At 40.5% G+C, this 24,202-nt stretch overlaps 1 protein-coding gene across 15 annotated transcripts in view; it reads right to left on the bottom strand.

The window, feature by feature from the left end:
- TENM4 (teneurin transmembrane protein 4) overlaps positions 1–24,202 on the bottom strand; it is a 927,633-nt gene that overhangs the window by 113,946 nt on the left and 789,485 nt on the right. For 10 of the 15 annotated variants that reach the window (XM_071432902.1, XM_071432903.1, XM_071432904.1 and 7 more), the window contains 2 exons: positions 12,992–13,177; positions 6,596–6,622 (listed from right to left, as the gene is read on the bottom strand). In XM_071432902.1, coding sequence (XP_071289003.1) covers positions 6,596–6,622; positions 12,992–13,177 — 213 coding nt within the window. The remainder of the gene's footprint in view (positions 1–6,595; positions 6,623–12,991; positions 13,178–24,202) is intronic. The other 5 variants (XM_071432909.1, XM_071432908.1, XM_071432911.1 and 2 more) reach the window with 1 other exon arrangement.

Raw genomic sequence — 24,202 nt, 5'->3', positions numbered from 1 at the left:
CCCATCTGCTCACTAGGGTTTGGTTTTCTCATCTGATGTCCTCCTGCTGAGATTTTTGTACTTCCCCCCCACCCCTTCAAGGAAACAGCAGAGTAATTTCCACAGTAAGCAGTGGTGTGAGGGAGGCTGCTTAGCTTAAACCCCTCTGGAGGCTTTTTACCTGCCAAGCTCAAAAATCTTTACCACCAAGCTGTCAGAAATGTAAGAGACACTTAACAGCTTAGGAAACTGAAGTACAAGGGACTGAAGTGACTGTGAAGGTCACTCAGCAGGACTGATTACACCAGGGAAACAATTCAGTCTTCCTAAGCCCTGTTTTAATGCTTTCTCTATTTATGTGTGTGTAGTGCTATCCTGCCAATAGTCTGAGTTTTTTAAGGTCCTCAGCTTTGCAAGACAGGTTTGTGAACCTGTGTGAATGACACAGACCTATCCTGAGCTAAAGGACAGTGAAGAGGTGTGCATTGTGTCCACACCTGTTTGACCATATGATGTGTGAGGGTCTCCACAAGGCAGAGCTGGGACCCCATCTAGAGCATCCCATGTCATAGTGTGTCCTGCACTGGGGAAATGGGGCTTAGAAATGCCTTTCAAACAAAAAAAAATTGTTTCACAGGGAGATTTTTAAGTTCACAGAACCTTTCTCAGTGAACAGAAAAAAACAAACATTTTTTTAGGACTGTTTTTTTAACAAGTGACTGATATACATGGGCCAAATGGAAAACAGAACAAAGGTGGTAAGGAAAAGTCCTTTAGAAGGATCTTAAATATATTTCTCCTTTACAAACAAATTTGTTGCATTTCAGTCTTTTAAATGTGTATTCTGGGATGCAGCAAATGTGTTTGTATGTGTCAGCATGCTGTTGTGTATTTTGGTATTTACACACTATATTAGTATTTATATACTACAGAAGAGCTATTTATAAGCAAGGCTACTTGAAATTCTTAATTTTAATATCCCGCCTTTAGTTACTTACAACAGCGCCAAACATTTAACCATTTAATCACATTTTTTCCATGCTACAGCTAATTTATATATTTGATCCCTTTACTTACTTTCAGTACAAGCTGAAAGCATTCAGCTATTTTGAGAATGAAAGAGGAAGAAGTGTATTAACTAACCTCCTAAAATTACTTGGCTAGGTAGGTAATCCCATTTTGGAGTAGATACATCCAATTTGGATGAGACCATCCTGACAGTAGAGATAGGAGTTTTTCCCCTCTCTAAAAATCACAGAATCGTAGAACAGTTTGGGTTGGAATGGGCCTAAATGGTCATGGAATTCCAATCTCCCTGCCATGGCCAGAACACCTTCCACTAGACCAGGAAGCTTGAAGTCCCATCCAATCCGGCTCTTCAAGTGGTGGGATATCCACAGCTTCCCTGGGAAACCTGTGCCATTGCTTTGGTTTGTCTGGATGAAAAGCCTCTGAAGAAATCTTGATTTATGTGTATACTGGATGGCTCCATTAGAGCTTGGCTGGTGCATCACCACTGAGCACACCTCTTGTTTTTACTCCTCAGACTCTCTAAAACCTTTGCCAAAAAAGTTCTCTTCTCTCCTACAGTTGCAGGGACTGGGCAGAACAAAGGGGCTGTAGTGTTGACCTGGATAGGAGTGAAGTGAGAACCAGAAAGAGTTGGATGAAATTGAAGACACTATGATCTTGGCTCATTGAGAAGTGCCCGGGAAATGTAAGGGAAAACTAATCTAGCTATGAAAACAAAGACCTCATACAGTACTGCATGTGCTCTACTCTCCCAGGCTTAGGAAAAAGGAAATTTGGAGTGGCAGAAAACAGATGCTATGGTTTGGAGGAAGCACCTTTGGCATCTGAGGAAATGGGAAGAGCTTGATTTGTCTTTCCTTGGACAATAGTGACTGAAAAGACTATAATTTTTTTTCCCAAAAGTTAATGAAACACATAAACATTGAGAAGGGAAAACTTCTTAAAAGCTATTTAAGGTAAAGAGAGTATTGCTGGCACAAGAACAAATGGACATAAACCAAGTATGAATAAATTCTGGCTGGAAATTAGGAAAAAAAATCATTTGCAAGGATCAAAGGAATGAAGTTCTGGAGCAGACTCCCTGTGGGAGTGTTAAGGAGAAGATTCTTCAGTTACTTTTCCATAGAGCTTGGTAAATTTATATAAAGTTTTACACAATGTGTCCTTGCCAGCAGAAGACTGTACTCTAACTAAGGAGACCCCTTTCAATCCTATGTGAATTTTGTGTGCAAGTCATTGTCTATATGAAACATGCTTGAGAGTATTTGAATGGACTTTCAGGATTTACTCTGAAATCTTCTTGATCTGCACCCAGAGAAGTAAGCCAAGCATTTCAGAAAGAGGACAAGCAGAGGAAAAGCATCAGTCAGGAGAGGAGAGGAGAGACGAGAGCAAGTATCTCATAAGATTATGCCTTCCCAAAATATCTATTCTTCTTCTTGAATACTACAGGAATCCAGGGTGCCCTGATGAGAGATAAGCATCTGTAGATACCTAAAGTAGGGTAACTTCTCCTGCAATTTTATACTCTACTGTCTTAGGACCCTTTAAGTCCAGAAAGTAAGTTTGTCCCTTCCCACTAAGGAGAATGTGATCTCTGGTTCTTAGCAGATAAAGCTCTTCCAAGGAACCAGAAAGTTCTTGCTTTCGTGATGACAGAAATGGCTCTTCACAGGCATAGGAACATAGAGATTTTCCAGTGTTTACCATTACATTACACAGTTCATTAAAATTTCAATGCTGTGAGGATTAAACTGAACCCCTAGTATCACGGTTTGGTAGGAGAGCAGGTATTTTAAAGATGAATAGAGAAAGTAAACCATTAATAGGGAAAAAAAATACAGCAGCTGTTAGAGGACTTGGGCTTTCAGAAAGTTAGAAGACAACAGAGATGCATAAGCCAATATATCCAGGATAATGGACCTATAAGTACTACCATTTCTGAAGTGGTTCAGTGCACAGAGACTTCACCATCACTTACACTACACAGATAGGATGGTACAATCTTCCTCATTCCACAGACAGTGCACTTCAAAGCACTTGATGAAAAGATGATACAAAATAAACCTTATCCTCTCCTTTCCCCCATGCTGGGGAATAAAGCAAAGAGATCATCTTGTTTCCAAATTGCTTCTGAATGTGACCACAGCAGGATGGCTTAATCCTCGGAGATTTACACCACCATAATCTTGCAGCTCTGGTTTCTCATGGCTAGAAGTCACCAATGATCCATTATTCCTGTTTGTAATGTCAACTGTACTTGGGTGACTAAGAGAATTAAATACATGAATAGGGCTTTTTCGGAAAAGGGGGAGGAAACCCTTTACGTGAGTTTCAAACTTAAGCACATGTAAGTGCTGCTGAAAGATTCTGAAGGGCATTCACAAAGATGTTCAGTCTGCCACGCAAGTGAGAGAACAGACCAGGGAAGCAATATAAAAAGTGGGTTAATTTTGAAACAGAGAAGTACAGACCATCAGAGTCAAAGGAGACTGTCACCAGAAGTCATCCTGCAATTTTTAAGACTGTTGGTAAAATTATCTGCTCTTAATGATCTGTACAGTTAAAGCCTTCTCTAATTAGTCCAACTATAAGCAACATTTACTGGTATTTTTCTTCAAGGCAAACCTCACTGCCACTTGAAATAAGACTTAGAAGAAAAAGCTATTTATTATCTTTCCTTCACTGTCAGTAGGAGAGCCCTGATGGAGGTTCTTATGAAGTCCCAGACAGCAGCTGAGCTCTGGGACAAGTAGGACATGGCTGAATGCAACACGGGAAGATGCAAATGCCTGAAGCTTGAGAGAACAACAAACGCTATGAGACCTGCAGAAGTTTCTCTAAGACTAAAGGAGAGGAGCAAAGTATCAGCTGATCTCTGCAAACTATGAAAGCTTGTCCCAAAACCAACCCAACTCTGAAACTACCACTGTGATATTCTGTGGTGACTGGAATCCAGAAATCCTTAATTAGATGTGTCCTCTAATAGGAAGGTTAAGAAGTTACTGACCAGAGCTCCTACACTGGAAACTGTACAAATGAGGGAACTGGCTTTAGTCAGACCTTGGGTTCTCATTTGCTCTCACACTTCAGGAGCAGCCCTTGCAGCCACCCCTGAATTCTAATGTTGTTTAGCAACTTTAAAATTCAAACTAGCTGTTTATATATGCATCACAACAGTGTTAATGTGGTTAATGATTATTTTTGAAGAGTAAGAACTGATATTCAGTAATAGAAATTAATTAAACTGATGTACCATCAGATTCAGTAATATTCTGGATGGAGAAACTCTCTCTAAAATCAGCATCTCTTTTAATTATTATTAAAATAATAGGCACCTCTTCTCATTTTAAGCACTACCAGTGTTAATTAGGCCTTAGTTTAGAAGACTCTACTCTGAGTCTAGTTAGAGCTTTTTGGTTTAATTATGCTGATATTTGCTATTAAAAGTTGCCCTCCCATTTAGGAACAATTCTACATCTTCTCTGACTGACTGGTTTATTGTAAAGCTGTAGGAAAGATTCAGCAGTAAATCAGGCTCACCCTTTGACAACAGGATTACTGGGAAGGGATTTCAACCAGAAAGATGTTAATAATTAAGAAAGCCAAAAGGGCATGAGCAATTTAGTTTTGAAAAATGCACACCATGCAGTTAGCCAAGTAGAAAACCATGTACTTTTAATGTTTCAGCTATTGCTAATCTTTCCAAAAGCAGCCATGCATAGCAAGGGACGATCTTTTATTCTTAGTATGTTACTTTAACTGTTACCTACTGAAAGACTCATTAAATATAATGTGTCTTTATTATTGGGCATAAAGGTGAGTCAAAAAGCTACCTAGAGGAAAAATGACATCTACAAAAGACTTAGTTAAAAAAATTGGGCAACTGAATGGGCAAATCAGTACTGAAGGTTCCTTGCCAGGCTCTGCAGGTTGATTTTTCATCTCTTCTATGCCCTCAATGCTTATCTGCTACTTTTTGATGCAGCCTTCTCCAATACACATTAAGATGAAAAGGAGGAGTGCTGGGGTTTTGAAATGCAAAACACTGAGGTGTGGAACATTAACAGCAGGTTCTGATCAGCTCCCTAGTGATGGCCCATATCTTCCTGTGAGGATGCCACCATGTTTACTTCATAAGGGCACAATAAATGTCCCTCTTTCCCTGATCTAAGAAAGGGAACGTACTTTTTCCTCCCAATTTAAATAAAGTCAAACACGGGGGTTTTTTGGTGCTAAGCAACGAGAGAAAACTAACTACCACTGTACAATCAACTAATCCATAAAGAGGGGTCCAAGGACAGCTACTAGTTGCTGCATTACACTGATGATGGAAGTATTTCAACTATGGACATTTCCTCATCACTAGTATTTGTCTATTCAAACATTTTGCCTATTTCCAGTTGTTCCTGAATCTGCCTTTAAAAAAAGAAAAACACTGCATTGTAAAGTCTCCTAGAGAAGTGAAGCCAGTAGGGCAACCATGTTTCTTGTCACACCACACAAGCCCTATATAGCAAAGACTTAATTTTAACTGCTTAAGAGGTCAATACTTGAGCATATCTGCTCTTCATCCTCAGCCTCTCACAGCTGTTATTTTTGATTGCTCAAAATCTGAAAAGAAGGATAGTACTACAGAAAAAAATTTATTTGTTCAACCTGATTTTTTGGTTTGTTTAACCAGCAAACATATGAAGCTAGCATGGTGTCAACCTTGTGTTGCTGTTAGTGTCAAATCAGCCATGTAGAAAAATATTTAAGTCCAACTCAATCATATTTATTGTCAGACTGTTGTATTTAACCATATGCATGCTATTTCAATATTTTTCAAAAGCTAAGTGCATTGTTGAACTGTCTGTTTCTATTAAAAAGTCCTAAAGCAATTTAGCTCATTGTTCTGATTAACAAATAACTGATTTTTTTAAAAAACAGCAGGTGATCACTGTTCTCGAACAGTTCTTCTTTTTTGAAGAAAGGTCTGTGTCCGAGACTTGTGTTACACTTACAAACAGGAGCATAAGGTTGGATTTTGTTGAAGTGTACATTAATGCAGCATTCACTAATTTCCACTGATTTATACAACCAGAGATTTTGGGATCATAACATTTCTGTATTATGAAAAAAGCCCTCAATATATAGTTACTTAAAGCTCCCATGTAAGAGTTGGCAGTTGTGGATCAAAAACATGAAGACTCCACATAGAAAGTGCACTCACCTGTGTTACAAAATGGACCATAGACATTTAATTAAAACACATCACTGTACAGGGTTCCTGCTGTATTCACAGACACTTGTTTTCTCCTGACTTGCCTCACCTGAGTGGGAAGGGTGAGGATGAGAGATGATTTGGAGGGGAGAGGAGGGACAAGGGAATGGGTAGGAACACTGATACGATGTTAACACAGGGTCACAGCACTTACAGAGGTATTTCCTACATAAATGACTGGAAAGTTCACCCTTCCAGACATTAGGGACCACTTTGGTGACAATGAGGAAGAGATGCAACCTCAACACAGCATGTTCATGGTGCATTTTTTAAAAAGAAACACAAAGACAATAGGAAAAAAAGGAAGGAAGAGCATACCTTTCACTACCTTATCCAGATAGTGAGCTTGGGAGATAAAAGACAGGACATTTAAGGTAGGATTGAATAAGTGCATTGCGGCTTACTACGAGACTGTGCAGGTGCTAGAAAGGCAAAGGAGAGTTCGCTGTGATATGAAAAGAAAAACCTTGATTATGAGGAGAGAAAAAAGGAAGAAGAGTGGAGCACAGTGCTCCTCAGTCAAATGGCTTGAGAAAGCTGTGTTAAGGCATTCAGTCATCTTTGCTCATTAAGATCAGGAAGAAAAACAGGAAAGTTCTATATATATATTTATGTGTTTATATATATATATATAGGTATATGTGTATATATGTATATCAGGATATTGCAATGCTCTGATGATTTGCAAGTCTCTCTCCACTTTACTGACTGCTTTGCATTTCATCAGGAAAGCAGAGACATTTGAAAGTCCTCCACCTTACCTGATTGTCTTATATTTTTCCACTCAAAAAGGCACAGTTCCGTGACCTTACCAGACTGGTACAGGCTTTTCCCTGGATCTTTTTAATGGTAATATACTGCATTTATGCAGCATTTTCTAGCCCTAGATCAAATTACTTTACAAATATTAAATTAACCTCATGGCAACTATACCAGACAGGCAAGTATTAATATATTAATTTTAAGGACGGCTAAAGAAAAAGTAAAAAAAGAAAGTTATAGATGTCATGGGAGCAGTCATTTACCCAATTCCCATTGAACACTGGTATGGAAAACCACCTTCTTACTGATTTTCTGGTGTCGAGCAGAAGGCTGGTGGCAAAGACATCCTGCCTCGGAGAGCCCTGGTTCATGCCAGCAGGCGGCACTCTCTGTCCTAACACCTGCTGGCCTTTAATAACAAAAGAGAGGCTCTGAGTCTTGCATTTCTCTATTTCAATATCTACTTAAACATTATTTCCCTTGTTCTCTTGCCTGCTCCCTGCAATCTCAGCATCAGCTGTGTCCTGGTACTTTTTGAAGAAGTTTTTGTTTCAGGCTCGTTCAGGCAGACTATCTTCCTGGGAAGTCATGGCCCTCCCTTGCAGGAATTATTTTTCCATTCTGTGAATGTAATGGATCTGTACAGGAACCAAGTGGAGAGGGCTGGGAGAGCTCACCTAGTGCGGGGCAGTTATGAGGCTTGGCAAAGAGGTGAATTAATCATGTTGATGTGTGGGGAGCAATGTAGGAAGCACAGCATCATCATCTGCTTGGATGGTGGCTGAAGCCTAGGAATGTATCTCCTGGATTTTGACATCCCCAGCAGCCCAACCTCTTAGCTCACTGTGCAGCTGATGGCAGTGAAGGTATTTGTCAATGCCAACCATGTGTCAGTTATGTATCAATGTTTTCTTGTAATTTGAAAAAACAATGGGGCTTCCTACAGGAGCAGCAGGACTCTTTGTTTTCTAAATCCATACAGGCTATACTTCTGCCACTAAAATATAAACTTATTCCCTACAGACACTCCTTTGGAAACCCCGTGGGCATGCGGGACATGCTGAGAAATTATGCAGGAGTTTAGAAGAAAAGCTACTTTTCTAAGGAGTCCTCTGCACTGAAAGGCACCACCACACTCAGCTCCATGTCACCACCCTACTCCTGGAAGCCACTTTAGAACTGCTAGGGAGGAGCTCCTGTGACCATTTTTCAGTGTGAAAGCCCCCTTGTTTCACAGCCTGAGCTGACTTGACTTGGTTTGCTTTGTCTGAAACACAATGGGAATGATAACAAGTACTTCTCTTGGCTTGCAGAGAGGGAGGGAAAGAACAGAAGAGAAGTGAGAGATGCTGCAGGCAGGTCCCTGAGAAGGACTTGTTTCCCACTATGCTCTCCTTCTTCATTTCCCAAATATTCTTTCTCCCTTTATCTTTCCTATGAGGTGAAGTGGACAGAGCCTCAGGGAAATCACTGGAGTTAAACTGAGATCACACAAATGTGAAGGAGAGGAGAAAGTAAACATTCATTGCTGAACCAGGGACAGCATGTGAAGTTTATGCTACAGGGTCAGGGAAATGCTGTCTTTGAAGTTAATCTGTGCTTAATATTTACTGGCAAATATGCTGCCAAACTATTTAAGGCCAGATTACCTTCAGATTGATTGAAGATCATGTCAGAACAAAGCAGCAAGTGCATATTTTCCACTGACTGCTATAATCATGGTCTTCTCTTGCCCAAAGGTACCCATCTCAACCAGGCAGAGAAGTGAGTGCCAGAGGGTAAAACACAGCTCAGCTTCTGCTGTGGATGCACTTGAGCACTGACTGTTGGGCAGTGGGTAGAATCACAGAATCATAAGAGCTGGAAAAGACCTCTAAGATCATCGAGTGCAACCACTAAACTCTGTCCCTAAGCACCACATCTACAAGATAGCAAGAACCTTCCCCAGACACTGGGAGGCTTATTTTTGTCTTGGGCCATGAATGGACTGTGTTGCTTTATGGATTCAAAGGGCACAAATGATGTGTTAGAAAGCTGGGGAAAAGAGATCAGGATCCACCTGTAATGTGCCCTGTCTGGATTCCAGCTGCTCCAGCAGAAACGGCAAAGCATTGATTACAACCTAGAGTTATTCAGAACATGTGTGATTATTTATGCAAGAAGACTGATGAAAGGCAAACTTAAAGGGGCAGATTTCTCAAAAATCAGAGTTTTGCTATGTAAAACAAACCCCAGGCTGATGGCGCCATAAGCAGAAGCCAGCGTGGGACAGGCTGTCTGCCTGTCTGTCTGGGCATTGTTATTGCATCCATCACCCGTGCGTGCCAGGACCAGATTTCCGAAAGGAGTTAAACATGTGGCTTTTGCAGAGATCAATGGGGATTAGGCACTGAGGTGCTTTGAAATCCTGCTAGGTAGGTTGTGGAGTGTTTGGAGAGCTAGCTGCTGGTCCCTCAGGTCTCCAGAGACTCTGGAGTATTTAGCTGCAGCAACTGAACTTCCAGAGATGGCTTTCGTCTTGTGTCCAAGCCATTCAAGGATATTGAATATCCCAACTCCACCATGCAGGGAAGCCCCCTGTATGAATCATACAAGCTGGATAGGGAGTTTTCACAAGGGCTTATAATCATAGGACAGGGGAGAACAGCCTTCAGGTGAAGGAGGACAGGTTCAGATTGGGTATTTGGAAGAAATTTTTTTACACTTAAGGGTGGTGAGGCACTGGCAGGTTGCCCAGAGAAACTGTGGATGCCTCATCCCTGGAAGTTTTCAAGACAGCATCGAATGGGGCTTGGAGGAACCTGGTCAAGCAAAAAGTTCCCTATCCATGTCAGTGGGGTTGGAACTAGATGATCTTAAAGGCCCAAACAGTTTTGTGATTCTATGACTCTTAAACCCAGGAAATTTTCTGTGCTGCTTTCTGTGAGGCAAACCCTTAGAGCAGCCTACTACAGAGCTGAGCTGTAATTTGGCCTTTCAGAGCTCGCAGTAAGAGGGTTTATTTCATCTTTAAACTCAATGCTCCTAAAACCCACCATGCTTCCTGGATGTAGTTTGGGCCAGAGCAGAATAAACTTGAATTCCTGCAATGTCTCTAACTAGGGATGAATTAGGAACATGCTGGAGAACCCATCGCAGGAGTCTGGCACTGATGCTGTTGTCACAGTGCGTTTTGTTCCTTCCAGAAAATGACTGAAACCTTCTGCTGGGTTTCAGGATTCCTGCAGTTAGATAATCAATTTTCTGCTCTACTCTCCTGCACTAAGTCTGCTGAATTGGGATGATGAATGCAAGCTTCGGCATCAATTTTCTAGTTGGGAATTAACTGGGGTTACTCTAATGAAATCTCTGAATGCGAGCAATCAAGATAGTACATTTAGTGACACAACTCTTTGTAGGAGCAAACAAAATTAATCCACTGGGATCAGAATACCTTAAACACCATAAGGAAGTGCCTCCTATGACCTACAAAACAAAAGGATGTCTTACTCTCACACATGCTCGACAGGGAATGGAAGAAGTGTCCCCTACTGGTATGGTCCATTTCTACTGTGTTACCTGCACACACGGCAATACTGGTCAAGCATCACTTCAGCAATGGGGTTTTATGCTTGTCAGTGCTAAAGCAAACCGGGCCATGACACAGACATATACGGAATTACCATCAACAGAACAATTTGCCATGCAGGGAAATTACACAAGGACAAGGGGAATGCTTTCCACGTACTTAATGTAATTCCAAGCCAATGTCCTTTCATTTGTGCCAACATAACTAGCTTATTACTCCTGCTAAAACCATTCAATTTTCCTGGGTATTCACAACTTTGCCAAATCTCCTTTGCATTCTACACATTTACCAGTGAAATATTCTGTAGGAAATAGTGTTTACAGCTTCAGAGGCAGGAGACTATGTAAAATTTGTTTTTAAATCACCATGCAAGGAGATGAGGAGAGGGGAAGGTGAAAAGAAACAGAGTTGCTCCAGGATGTTATGTATCCAAGAATGATTCCTAAACCAAGGCAGACTGCAACAGGAAGGCAGCAGCACATAAAATGAGAGTGTGCACCAGTAAAATCTCAATGCTGACTGCATTGCAGTGCTGGCCTTCCCCATGATAACATTTATACTTAGAGTGAGGAATACTACAAATAAAGTTAATTACCATGAAAGATAAAAGCTTGTTGTTCAAAAACAGTCCAGGCATATCAGCTGTGTGGAGAATTATCATATACTGAACTAATGGCATTTTGGTTTTACAGCAGAACTAATAAAATGGCACTAAGGGGATGAATCAGGCTTTTTTTTTTTTCCTGCATAAATAAGTTCCATATAAAACTGTCCCCTGGATTTGGGGCCTTTTGCTGAATTTTTTTTTACTCGCATGAATCTGTGATGCTTTCCAAATCAAACTGCTTGAATAAAAGGCTGTAAAATAATATTAAGGAAACAGGATTTCAATTAACATAGGACTGCTCTCTTTTCATTTTAAAGTCATTTAAGAAATGTGGGTTTTTCAATCCTTTTCTCAGGAAAAGAAATGAAAGCTGCTAGGGACATCAACAAGAAAGCAGAATGCAATGTCTAATGAGACAGAGGAAGTTTTAAAAGCAAGATATTTTTCATTAGGGGGATGCATGTGGAGACCATAATGTGATAGGGTGACATTAGCATAAATAAATGATAAGTAGAATTGAGCCACAGATATGGTTTGTACCATTATCCTAATGCTGAAATTAAAATACTGAGATCAGGCTTCATTTCCTGTCTTTGCGTGTGCAAATGCACCTGGTGCTCAAGCAAGGGAAGTGATGTCTCATAAAACTAAGCTGCTAATCCACACAATAACTATGCTGATATTTGCCCAGGTATTCCTAGTGGTTAGTCTTGATGAAGTGTGATTTTTAGTTATCATGACATAATGAAAGTAACATAGAGGTAAATTTTTCTTGTCTCTAAAAGAAGCTGATTAAAATAAAATGACTGAAGGAGAATTTTCATTCTGGAACAATTCTTTTAAAGTCAACTGAATTTTTTCAGGTCCACACAGGCATTATTGAGAATAGAACTGGATTCACTAATTTAGTTTTCTATTAATATACAATAAAAGGTATCTGGGGAATTTAGGGCTACTGATTTAATAGCATGACTACGGAAGGGGAACTGAAGAGGCTAAATGCTTGACAATCAGAAAGTAGGAAGAAGGGAAAATGCATTAAGTAGTTAAGTGAGAGAAGGAAAAGGTGAAGCCAAGGCAGTTTATTAATGGTGCTGCAAATTGCTTAATATGAGAACTGAAGCTCTTTGCATGATTTAGGCATATTGTTGGCTTCTTATTAATAATAACATCCATAATAAGAGACATGACAGAGAGAGCTTATGAATAGTGCCAGTACATGAGGAATACAGAAGCAAAGTGAGAGGGAAGTGAAATGGTTAGAAAGGTAGCAGAACAGACAAGGGATAAGCAAGACAGAGTTAAATACCAGCCAGAAATCATCTGTCTGCAGTTTCCTCTTTTATACTGGCAAGCAAAGTGACAGTGCAAATAATGTAGCAAATAAAAGGAAAGAAAATTTAAAAGCAGATGCATGTTTTTAAAAATGCTGTCACCATAGTACAGAGGAGTCTTGGAGACCACAGAAAGACCTCTCAAGAGAGGTAAAGTGGGATGTTTTCAAAAAAAGCTTCTAGCTGACATTTAAAGGCTTGTCAAACACCACATAGGTGTACTTCACGTCTGATAATAAAAAATATACAGAGCAATGTCACCAGCAAATGAAAGGACATATTGTCTTGTTCCCACATGAAAATGTATGATGTCAGAATTTGAAATCCAAGAACAAAGGTGCTCATGCTACACTAGATCACACATATTCAATTAAGCATGCGCCTTTTCTCCTCCCTGATCATCAATAATTCTCTCAAAGGAGTCGGGTTTTCTTTCTCCCTACCAATGGTGCAGTGCTCTCCGTTCCAGCCCGGGCTGCATTCACACTTGCCATCCCGGCAGGTCCCGTGCTCGTTGCAGCGTGGGTGACACGCTCGCTGATCACAGGCTGTGCCCATCCAGCCCTCCTCGCAGCGGCAGGTGCCTCCCACGCAAATGCCATGTCCTCCGCAGTCCGCTGCACAAATCTCTGTGGGAGAGGAGACAACAGAGAGGAGGGGATATGGGTGGAGAGAGAGAAGGGAGAGGGGGAAAATCCAGAGTGTTATTGTCAAGAAAAGCAGACACACTTCACTACCTCGCCTTATGGGGCAATGAAAGGAATTCCTAGAGCTCATAACGCTAATCCTTCCTGACAATAAGAATCTAATAAGTATATTACAAAAAAGAGATGGACATGGATTGCAAGGGTCTGCTGTGATTGATCCTCCTATTTGCTTTCTAATTCTCTTGCACTCCTTAAGCTTTTGTGATGCTCAAATCCAAAGGGGAAGGCTCTTCCAATAAGCAGAACGGAAGTCACATTTAATTAAAATCTGTTTAAGTGGAAACAGTGTGCTGATAAACTACTGATGCTAAAGTTAAGTCCTGGCAAAGCCTGTTCATGACTTCTTAAACCACGTTTTTGGGGATGGGATTCATTAAAATCCTTATTCTCTGTTTAAATTTAAGAAAGGATATTTCTATTTCTACCAAATCTGCACATCCTCTATGTCCTTATTCTCCTACTACCCATTAAAACTCCCCTCTCAGACATTCAGAGGTACAACTGTATCTTTTGTGAGCCACATGTACTGGAGCTGATAGGATGGTGCTTGTTCCCAAGTCTTATCAGAGCTAATGGAAGCACAGTCACAGCTGGATATTTTGGTACTTACCGCCAAAAAGCAAAGAGCTAAAGGACCTTGCCTTTTCAGGGATGATGGCCTTCCCAAACCTCCCTGAGCCCCAGCAGGCCTGAGGACATGGGCATAATTTTTTTAACCATCACTAGACTTTTGTCTAAAACCTGGCATAGCCTTGGCATGAATTTGGGAAACATTGTACAATTCATCTACATTGTACTTGTCTGGCAAAACAGAGACTTGGTGGAGAAGAGATGCCCATGAATCAGGTGTTAAAGCACCTGTTACCACCATTACTACACAGGATTGATTTCAAGGAAAAAAAACAAACCCCAAATACTGATGCAGTGTAGCACTGCAAATGAAATGAAATGAATCTATTTCTTCTCCAGACTCATTACTTGGCTGCTACTTTCCATCTTTCATAAGCTCTGACTATACTCTCCCTTCCTCAGCTGAAGGAGAAGCAGTTCACAGTATTTCAGCCTATGAGGTCTTCTCTCTGACTTCTGCCTGGCACTTCTAAATTCCCAAATGTTTTGACGTCAAGCCTTTGGCTTCACTGAGCCATTTTATAGATTTTATACATTTTAGATTTTTTTGGGGACATGGAGAAGTGAACAGAAGAAATGCTGAGCAGGGCTGGGCTGGAAGCACAGAAAGGGGTACCAGGGTACTCTGCAGTGCGCGTTTTTTCTCTGTGTCACTGGCTGCATATAAAATATTCAAAACTACTCAGCCTGCATTAACATCACACCTGACTGAAATTCAGCCGTACTTAAGTTGCTTTTAGTCTTTTGCTAATGAATACCCCATTTACGGGACACTTGGGCTATTCAACAACTTTTGATATCCTCCTGATATAGGTTTGGAACACCCACTTCAGCTCCAGGAGGAAAGCTCCTTGCAGCTCCACCACAGCAGATAGCTGTGAGGACTTCAGTCCCTTATGGTGAAAAGGATCAGAGAGTTCTTTGTAGAACAGTAATTTATGATAGGAACAACAGTAATGCCTTGCATGTCTAGAAAACACCTTATTTTTAAATGTGACATGAGAACAATATCTAGCTCTTGCTTCCCAAAAAGCTCAGGGTGGTGGAACAGTTTCCAGTAAAACTCCTTTTACTGCAGTATCATGGATGTCTCCAAATCTCCTCAAACATTTAGGCTTATATGCTTAAGTCTCCTAGTGAAAGAACTCTGGAGTTCAAATGGGCTAAAGACAGTCAGGGACTTGTCTGTATCATTTGGAATAAAACTTGCATATACAATACAAAAAAGTATTTGGGTATCTTGGCTACTTAAGCAGAGCATGTGCACACATCACTTGCTGTTGAGATGTAACAGAAACTAATGTAGAATTTATTGGAAGCTAATAGAAATTGCACTATCAAACAATAAAGGCATGGCTGAGGAAGGGCTTGAGTTGCTGTCAGAAGTTTTTACTTTGCATCTGGCATTGAGAGACAGATTTTCACAGCTCCTAGCTGTGATGGAGGTAATATCATACTACAGTACCCAATAAGAGCAGAAGGGATGGGCAATTATTGAAACCCATCCTTGCTGAAGGGCTGGAGTCCAGACATGTGTTTTCTACTTTCTTCCCCAACTGCCAGACAGCACTGCAATGGAGCGTGGGCTGGTCAGGGTGGTGATGAAAACACATGACCTGCAAGTTGGTTAATATAGTAGTAAAGATGCACAAAAAAAAAAAAAAAAAAAAAAAAAAAAAAAAAAAAAGTAAATTTAGTTCTCCTTGGCTGACCTGATAAACAAAGTCTAGGGGAGGATAAAGGAAACAGTAGATTGAAAACCAAAAGCTAGATTTAAGCTGCTAAAATTTCAGCAAGCTGACAAGAAATACATTGAGAAAGTACAAGGTCTGAGGGTACTGGTATTTAAGCCCAAACTCCAAAAATTATTATTGTAGCCTCTGGTGCTTTCCAGCACACTTTTACCATTTTACTCTAGTTAGACTGCAATCCCTTCTCTGGTTATTAGTTCACATTCTTTATACATAAGCGTTGAACTTGGATCTCAGAATATCAAATAAGAAGTAATTTTTCTTGCTCCCAGTTTACCAAGCAATCCAGAGGATGCCAGCTTGGCCACTTCACACCTTCATTATATCCTATTCTTCCTCTTTGTAAAAAATTCTTCCTTATATCTAGTCTAAATCTACCCTCTTTTAGTTTAAAACAATTATCCCTCTTCTTATCACTATAGGCACTATTAAAATGTCTGTCCCTATCATTCTTATAAGCCCCTTTTAAGTAGCAAAAAGGCCACAATAAAGTCTCCCCAGAGCCTTCTGTCCCCCAAGCTGAACAAACCCAACTATCCCAGTCTGTCCCCATAGCAGAGGTTCCTCAGGCCTCTCATTATCTTTGTGGCTTCCTCTAGACTTGCTCAAACAGGTCCATATCCTTCTTGTGTTGGAGACCCCCACAACTGGGTCCCAGAGCTGGATGCAGCACTCCAGGAGGGGTCTTACAAGAGTGGAAGGGCAGAATCCTTCCTCACCCTGCTGGCCACATGGCTTTGGATGCAGCCCATGGCACTACTGGCTTTCCTGGGCTGTGAGAGCACATGACCAGGTCATGTCCAGCTTTTCGTCCATCCCAAAGTCCTTGTCCTCAGGCTGCTCTCAATCCCTCACCCCCAAGCCTCTATGGATACCAAGGGTTCCCCTGACTCAGGTGCAGCACCTTTCAGATAAAGTAACCAAGGCATAAAGAAGGAAAGTGATGGATCCACAGGTAAATGTGAACTGAGACAGGCTCATGAACACCTTGATGTCCCAATATGCAGTCTTGTGTCCTATAGATAAGATGGAAACGTCAGATGTCTACAGATTGGTGGTGGAGGAAAAAAACCCAGAGATAATAGGAATAGTGACAGTCAGAAGCCTTCCTGGAGTTATTTAAAGGTATCAAACTAGGATAATGGAGTGCATTGAAAAATGGTGAAGAGAGAAAAAAAATCATGTTCTGAAAAGCAGAGTCTGTGCAGCCATTCCGATGAAAAAGGATGGAAAACCCCCTGGGACATTTACATCTTGACTGAAATACTTCTCAGACAACATGCTGCCAAGGAACAGTCTTGCACACGTGGGCCAGGGATATGCACTGCATGGTATAAACAAACAGATCTTAGGCTAACCCAGAAAGGGAATGCTGAGAACATTTTGGGTTTCATCTCCCACCCAGCTGAGACCCCAGCCAAACCACCACCCATGCACACAGAAGTGTGCAGGTCCCAGGCTATGAATGTGTAATTCATATATATTGGATATATGAGGTGGTTTGGACTCCCAGGCCCCAAGGGCTGTAATATAGACTCTCAGCTGTGAAAAACACTTGTGAAACAAACTACTTAGGACAGTCTCCCTAAAATGTAGTTTAATTATTTCTGACAGGGAACCAGGAGCCAGGAACTCTCAAAACTAAATCTTTCACTTAGTGCCAGTTTAAAGATAGATGGGTACCCTACAATTTAAATAACTTTACAACACACAACCTGCTACATGTCCTGGACCTTTACAACACAGCCCTCTTAAATGCTCACAGGTTTCTAATGAGTGATTAAATAGTCAGAATAGCTTTTACTTTTCTTGTGGCATGCTAAGAAATGATCAAAATGGATTTCATATTAAGCTTCCACTTAAATACATGTCTTTTTGGACAGAAAAAGGCAGCTAAGGCTGTTTTACAGAAAAGGGCAGGTGAATAGTTTCTTTGTCATTCAGTCCCAGGGACAGAATTTGTCACCTCTGTTCTTATTACAAACTGCATTTTTTGGTACATTTCCCAATTCTGTTGTTAAAATTAGAGGACATGATTAGCTACCATCTGAGCTGCATGAACAAATGAGAAGGAAAGCTTTAAATTCTCCTATTACAATATTCTCAGACTGGCCAGCTGCACTATATTGCTCCTGCCTATTTAAGCTTAGTTAGAACGCTCTGCCTGCGCATGAAAGACCTGCCTGTTAAATATTTTCACACCAGCTGCTCCCAAAAGGTGACTAAATATTTCCTTTCATCTTTAATCTCATCCAGTGTTTGTATGAACAGCTTAGCCACTCCTTATCCTTTCCTAGAGGTGCACTGTTTTACCTCATTTCACAGTGTAGCTCTCAAAGCTGTTTGTAGTTCCTTGAAGAGAGGGGATCCTCTGAGTCAACCTGGTGCCCAATTCTAAGAGCAAATACGAGGCTTAATGTCCTCAAAAAGTACAATCAAGCCAAGCACCTCTGTGAGAAACACCTGAACTTTGAGTATTACCCTATGTTTGGCTCCCTTATGTACTTACCAGAGGGCACTGATGGATAGGAACTGATTAATGGATGCAAAATTTTTTTTAAGGAATCAAGTTCATATCAACATTCCCATGGGGGGTTTTGTCATGTTATTGTCTTGGAGTGATGTCTAACATTGCCTGAATCTTACCTCACGTTATGTCAGTCTTACCTGAAGAATTGAATTGAGCTTAAATGCCCTCTTTGGGTAAAGAAAGAAAGAGAGATAGTTCCAGAGGATGACTCACTTGAAACCTCTTTCATGGAGAATTTCTGGAGAAGACAGTGCTCAAGGCATTGTTGAGCTTGGGGTGGTTCACCCAGAGGTCTCAGGTTATCAGAAACATTATTCTTTGGAAAGGATAATGCCATTCCAATACAATTCTGCATATTTTTCATGCAAATAATCAAAAAAGAAATGTCTCCGCTTCAGTTCCAGGACCTGCTCTGTTTCATCACTGCTTATCCCCACCAGTAACCAGCCCATTACTGGGGCTTAGAGCAACCTGGTCTAGTGGAAGGTGCCTCTGCCCAAGGACAGGGGGTGGGAATAACTGACCTTTAAAGACCCTTCCAAGCCAAACCATTCTGTGACTCTGTGAGCCTAGACTCAACTGCCTGCTGGCTAGTTTTTAGACAAATGGTTTTCCTTTTTTTTTTCTTCCCCTCATTATCTCCTCATGACTGGGGGAGGGACTTCCCTCTGGTCTGTTAAAACTGCCTCAGAATTCTTCAAGGCTCTCTTAAAAATCCCAATCCATCTTGAATCCTACCCAAAATCTTGACAGTGGCTGCTGACATGCCTTAACTTCTCCACAGTGTGTTGAGGAAAACTGTAATGTAATTTTACTCTGTCTCCATCAGTATGTCTCTCTCTGTTGTTGTTCACTTAAAGTTTAAGAATCTCAACTATCTGAGGCTATTATCCTTTTTGTTCTGCATTTGCACTGTGCCAGGTATAATGAGGTCACAGTCCATTAACAGCACTTCAGAAGTTAGAATACTAAAGCAATTACTCCTACAAATAAAAAACTGGTACCTGTTTCTCTTTTTTTTTCATATCCTGCTAAAAACTGGCATAAATCTGTCCCCTTAAGAACAAAAAGTCTGCTGTGTTGTCTTTGATATTTCAGAAGAAAGTGGGAAAAGAAACCCATCAAACACTAACCCAACAATGCAGTGCTTTGCTCAGGCCCTTTTTAATTGATGGAACAGACACAGGAGCCTCCAACACAGGAAATGGCATCATTCAGAATTTCACATTATTTTCACATTACATTAAAGACTGGAGTTGGGAAAGGGATAATGATGTTAATTTGTGCTTCATTTCTAGCAAATCCATTTTTACATGTTTACCCCTATCCCCCCATATATCCTCAAACTAGCTTGACAACAGTTTAAAGCTTTCCAGCTTAGAGAAGAGCAATGCAGATGAAAATTTTTCTTTAGCATTCATGTGATGCAGAATCAGAGATTTAGCTGGTTCTGACCTGTCTGCTAAATCCTTTAATAAATATGGATTTAGTGCTAAAATGTAAGATCAGGTGAAATTGCTCAGAGCTTCATGAAAACTGGGTCAGTTCCACTGACCTTCAATATATTAATAGAAAATTTAATAATTAAAATCTGCCATAACTAGGATTTTCCCATTTCAAGTTGGCTCATTTGAGGTAATTTCCAGCCTCAGACAGATTTTTTTTTTCCAGAAAAGCACAGGAGAGAGGCACTGCACAGAGCTAAAAAGCTGAGTTTGGTGAGGAGCTAAGCCTTGTTTTCACAACCTGCTTTAGAAAGCAATTTATGGGGAATATCTGGGAAAAGCAAGAAATATATAGATGAAAAAACCAGAAGGTGTGTGATCAGCATGATTTAGATAGCAGTGAAGTGCTAAAGACATTCTTCATAACAAAACACATTTTGCAGTGTTATGAAACTCTCATTCCTGTGATTTGATAACTCTGTAGTGACATGAACTCCTGTGCTGTTACTGAAGAAGACATAAAGCACATTAGCTTTTAAAACCATCCTTTTTTCAAATGTATAAGGAAAGGATCAAACTAAGGAGCAAGAAAAAACCTGAAAGAAGAGGTGTGGATTTTCTGTCACTGCCAGTAGCTGATCTGTACCATGAAATCCTCTGAAAACCATCCTGGTTTAGTAACAAACAGGCAATGATTGTGTAAGTTCTGTCCATGTCATTAATTGAAGGATGTATTTTTCCTTCAGAGATCATGTCCTGAAAGCAATGTCTGCATAATTTAACACCTTTAAACAAATAATCTGTTAATCAATTTTTAAAGCATACATCAAATATGTAAATATTACTAATGTAGAAAAAATAATAATTATGTATGTCTATAAATATAAAACCTGTTCTTTTAGGAGTGCAATTAAACTTTTGGTACTTTGATGACTCTCCACTCCCCTCAAGGGCCTCAATGTGTTTTACACAGCTCAGTAAACTGAATGTAACTAAAAGGTAACAGCTATTTATTTTCTTTCCATGCATGAGGAAATCATGATTAAAGGATGCTCTCTAGAGACTGAAAATGAATCCATCAGCTTTGCTATCACCCCTCATTAGGAAGAACACTGACCTTCAGCAATGGCTTTGAAATGCAACTTGGACACCTGAATTTTCACCTCCTGAACACAAAGCCCCAAGGAGCATCCCAGAATGCCTGCACTGGGGAATGCACATCCTGCATTACAGAGTGACCCTAACCAGGACACCTGAGTTGGCCTGAATGCTGATTCTTGCCAGCTCTGCAGGAGGACTGAGTACAGGTCTCCAATACATGTGCAGGTAGGACAACTGCAACTCTGCACTTGTAGGAAAGACCGGGTATGACAAAGGAGGTATAAAACACAGAACAGAAGAGGAGAGAGATTTTTCACTCAAAGTGGTTGAGCTGTATCTAGGAGAAGGGTGGTGAAAATCCCTAATAAAAAAAAGGACCCATCTCTGGCTCTGGCCCTCAACTAGACACAGAAGTTTAACCCCACTTCAGTTTTTTTCCCCCAGTTTTCTCCTGGTATTTAGTTATTTGCTGGCATCAACAGCTTTGTGTTTAAATGAAAGGGTTCTGCAAACCACCTTCTAGGTCTGATTTCTCTCTGGAGATCCAAATCAGGAACAGGGTACCTCTGAGATGCTTCATTTCGAGATGAATAAATAGTCCACAGAAAGCTCCTCACCTGGTGCTGAGCAGATCCAGGAGATGTGTCTGTAACTCCCCTGGGACCCACCCTCCATCTCCAAAATGAGTAATGAAGGGGTTTGGTATAGTAATATACTTAAACTGATGTATGTGTATCCTCCAAGACTGAGCCTCTAACTCTAACCATAGAGGATTGAGCACAATGGGATTATTGGGAATTCTTGCCAGAAACAGTAACAGTAAGAATGGGAGCACAACAGACACAATTAGCTGCACAATGTACACTGGTACAGCTGGGATGTCTTTTAATAAAAGACACACTCACTTCGAAATGCAATTTCAGCTTGCTTCATATTTGCATAAAGGTCTTCCAGTTCCTGTCTGGAAAGTTGTAATTCTGTGTGATGAAATTCCATTAAATTGCTGTGGTGCTTTTTATCAGCTCCTACTTCCTACAGTATTTATACTCCATTTTCATCCTTGCCTTAAATGGTAAGGACTGACCATCACTTTCTGTCTGAAGTATCTCCTCTATGGCTGTGATTTACTTTCATACTCGTGTCAACCTTTCATTTATTTATTATTATGAACTCTACTTTAAACTGTCTCTTGTTGAATAGCAGGACATGAAATGCCAGGTATAGTCAGGCTTCAGGCTTGGAGCCGAGATTTGTTGAATAAAAATAAATATCCCAAAGTGCAGGATTGTATTTTTTTCTTTGATGCTTAATTGAATCTCTATGCTTTCTGGGGTGTGTTAAAGCTTCCCAGAAAAGAAACAATTTCTAATATATTAAATGAAGTTCCTAAGAAGGATTCTTCTCTGGGCTAATTTTAATTTCCTCTCTGTCCACCAGGAAGAGATAATTTGACAGCAGAAACGTGCTTTGCTCATGCTTAAAAAGAACGGATTTATTTTCCAATTCTGTACATTTTGGTTTTTTCTAAAGTAACTTAGATCAGTCACCAGTGTATGTTCAAGTGATCACAAACTAGATTTTCTTGAGATTCCCTTACTCAGAGCTCAGTCCCAATATGGATTCCTTTTTCTTTAGACAACATTTTGCCAAAGAACTTAAAAATTTTATTGTTATTCTTCAAAAGGAGACACAGAACACGTATGAAACATGCAGAGCTGACATATCCAGAAGTTGGATGTCTGTCTATCCACACAAACCAGATGCAGCAGTAGCTGTTCCAGAAGGTTTCTGTTTGCTATGCTGTCCATGCGCCTCAACACTGATCTGGAAGGATCATCTTTACTGAAAAGCAGCAGAGCTTTCTGACTTCCGTCTGTCAACATCATTAGGAAGTGCTCACTAGTGCAAATTGTGATGATAGTTTTTAGAGTATGAACACCTTGTAATTTGGAAGAGGGCAGAGAGAATATACTAATTCCAGTGCATCCACTTCAGACAGCTTATTAAATCATGGATTTATGGGCTTTAGTAGACACCAATCCACTACACGACAATTACTGGTCTTATTTTGTCTTTTTTTTATGTTATTCTGTTTTACTGACTCACAGACTCTTTTCCTTGTTACCTAATCTTGGACATTCTAACTGAGAATGATACATAGAATCATTTGGGTTGGAAGGGACATTAAAGACCAGCTCCTACTACTCCCCCACCCTTGCCAAAGGGAGGGACGCCTTCCAACAAACGGGCTGTGCAAAGCTCCATCCAACCTGGCCTTGAACACCTTCAGGGATGAGGTTCACCCACAGCTTCTCTGGGCAACCTAGTTCAGTGTCTCAAATATGATTTGATGAAGCTGAAAACATCCAATAAACTTTTGCAGGAACTCTGATTGTGATGAGCTCCAACTGGGTTGGAGTGTAAGGTGACAGTCACAGGAGGTATCTACCAACAACAGCATGGAATTGACTGAACAGCATGGAATTGACTGAATGCCAGTGGAGAAGCCGTGACATAGAACCTACAACCATCCTTGCTGAGCCATGAGTGGCTTTATCCAGCATAATCAAGGTAGATCATGGCAGAGACTGACTCTGCACAAGTATCACCCTGCTGATATTGCAGCAGTATCCTGGTTAAAAGTAGGAATAGTCAGCAGCAGAGGTCTAGAGTCAAAAATTAAGAGGTTCCTCCTTTCAAAGGAGAAGAAGCCAAAATTTGGTCATCTGAGACTTAGTGATACAAATGATATTCTCAGTGATACAAGCAAACATGCTAATTGCTCAGTCATCCTCAAAACACGATATTTTAACAGTACTCTGCTTTAAACATGGAATTTAGTATCTTGTGGTGTTGTGAAATTTTTCAAACTAGTCACATTAACATGAGCCCCACTGACTCCAGTACAACAATGCTGTTTTCAGTCAGAAAAGACTGCAACACAAGGCATAATTGATCCAAACAAAAAGAACTTTTGAGCTCACGGTGTGACTGCTGAGGTCACATTTGGAGATAGGGAAAGATGTTGAACTGAAACTGGCATGCTGGGAATTAGCCCTAATTATTGTAGGAAACAAACAGGGGATGGAATAGTCTTCTCACTGCCCTTTGTAGGGGTCCATAAATTTTCACTGATTACTGCTGATACAAGAGAGAAGCTTTGCTCATCACAGAATGCCTAAGGTCAATGAGAACCAGGGACTGCTTGTTACATTACTGGACACACACTATTCTCAGCCTGAGACATGACTTAATCAGAGCAAATGCTTTGTGATCTAATGGTCAGAGACAGACTGATGATATCATTGCTTCCACTGGTTTTGGCCAAGTCTGAAATGACAGCTAGAACACAAGTTTTCAGGTCCTTCAATCTTCCCTTTGTCATTGTGTCTGATCAAGACTGCATGGACTGCTGCAGAGAAGGGGTTAAAAATAAAATCCTAAACACATCCCAGAGCTGACAGAAGTTTGATGCATCTCTGATTGGCTA

The sequence above is a fragment of the Agelaius tricolor genome, unplaced genomic scaffold, assembly GCF_023055355.1.
Source record: "Agelaius tricolor isolate 1412-34295 unplaced genomic scaffold, bAgeTri1.0.p SCAF_9, whole genome shotgun sequence".
NCBI classification, from domain to species: Eukaryota; Metazoa; Chordata; class Aves; order Passeriformes; family Icteridae; genus Agelaius; species Agelaius tricolor.
The sequence above is the reverse complement of the archived record's forward strand: the minus strand, read 5'-3'. Positions and strand labels throughout refer to the sequence as shown.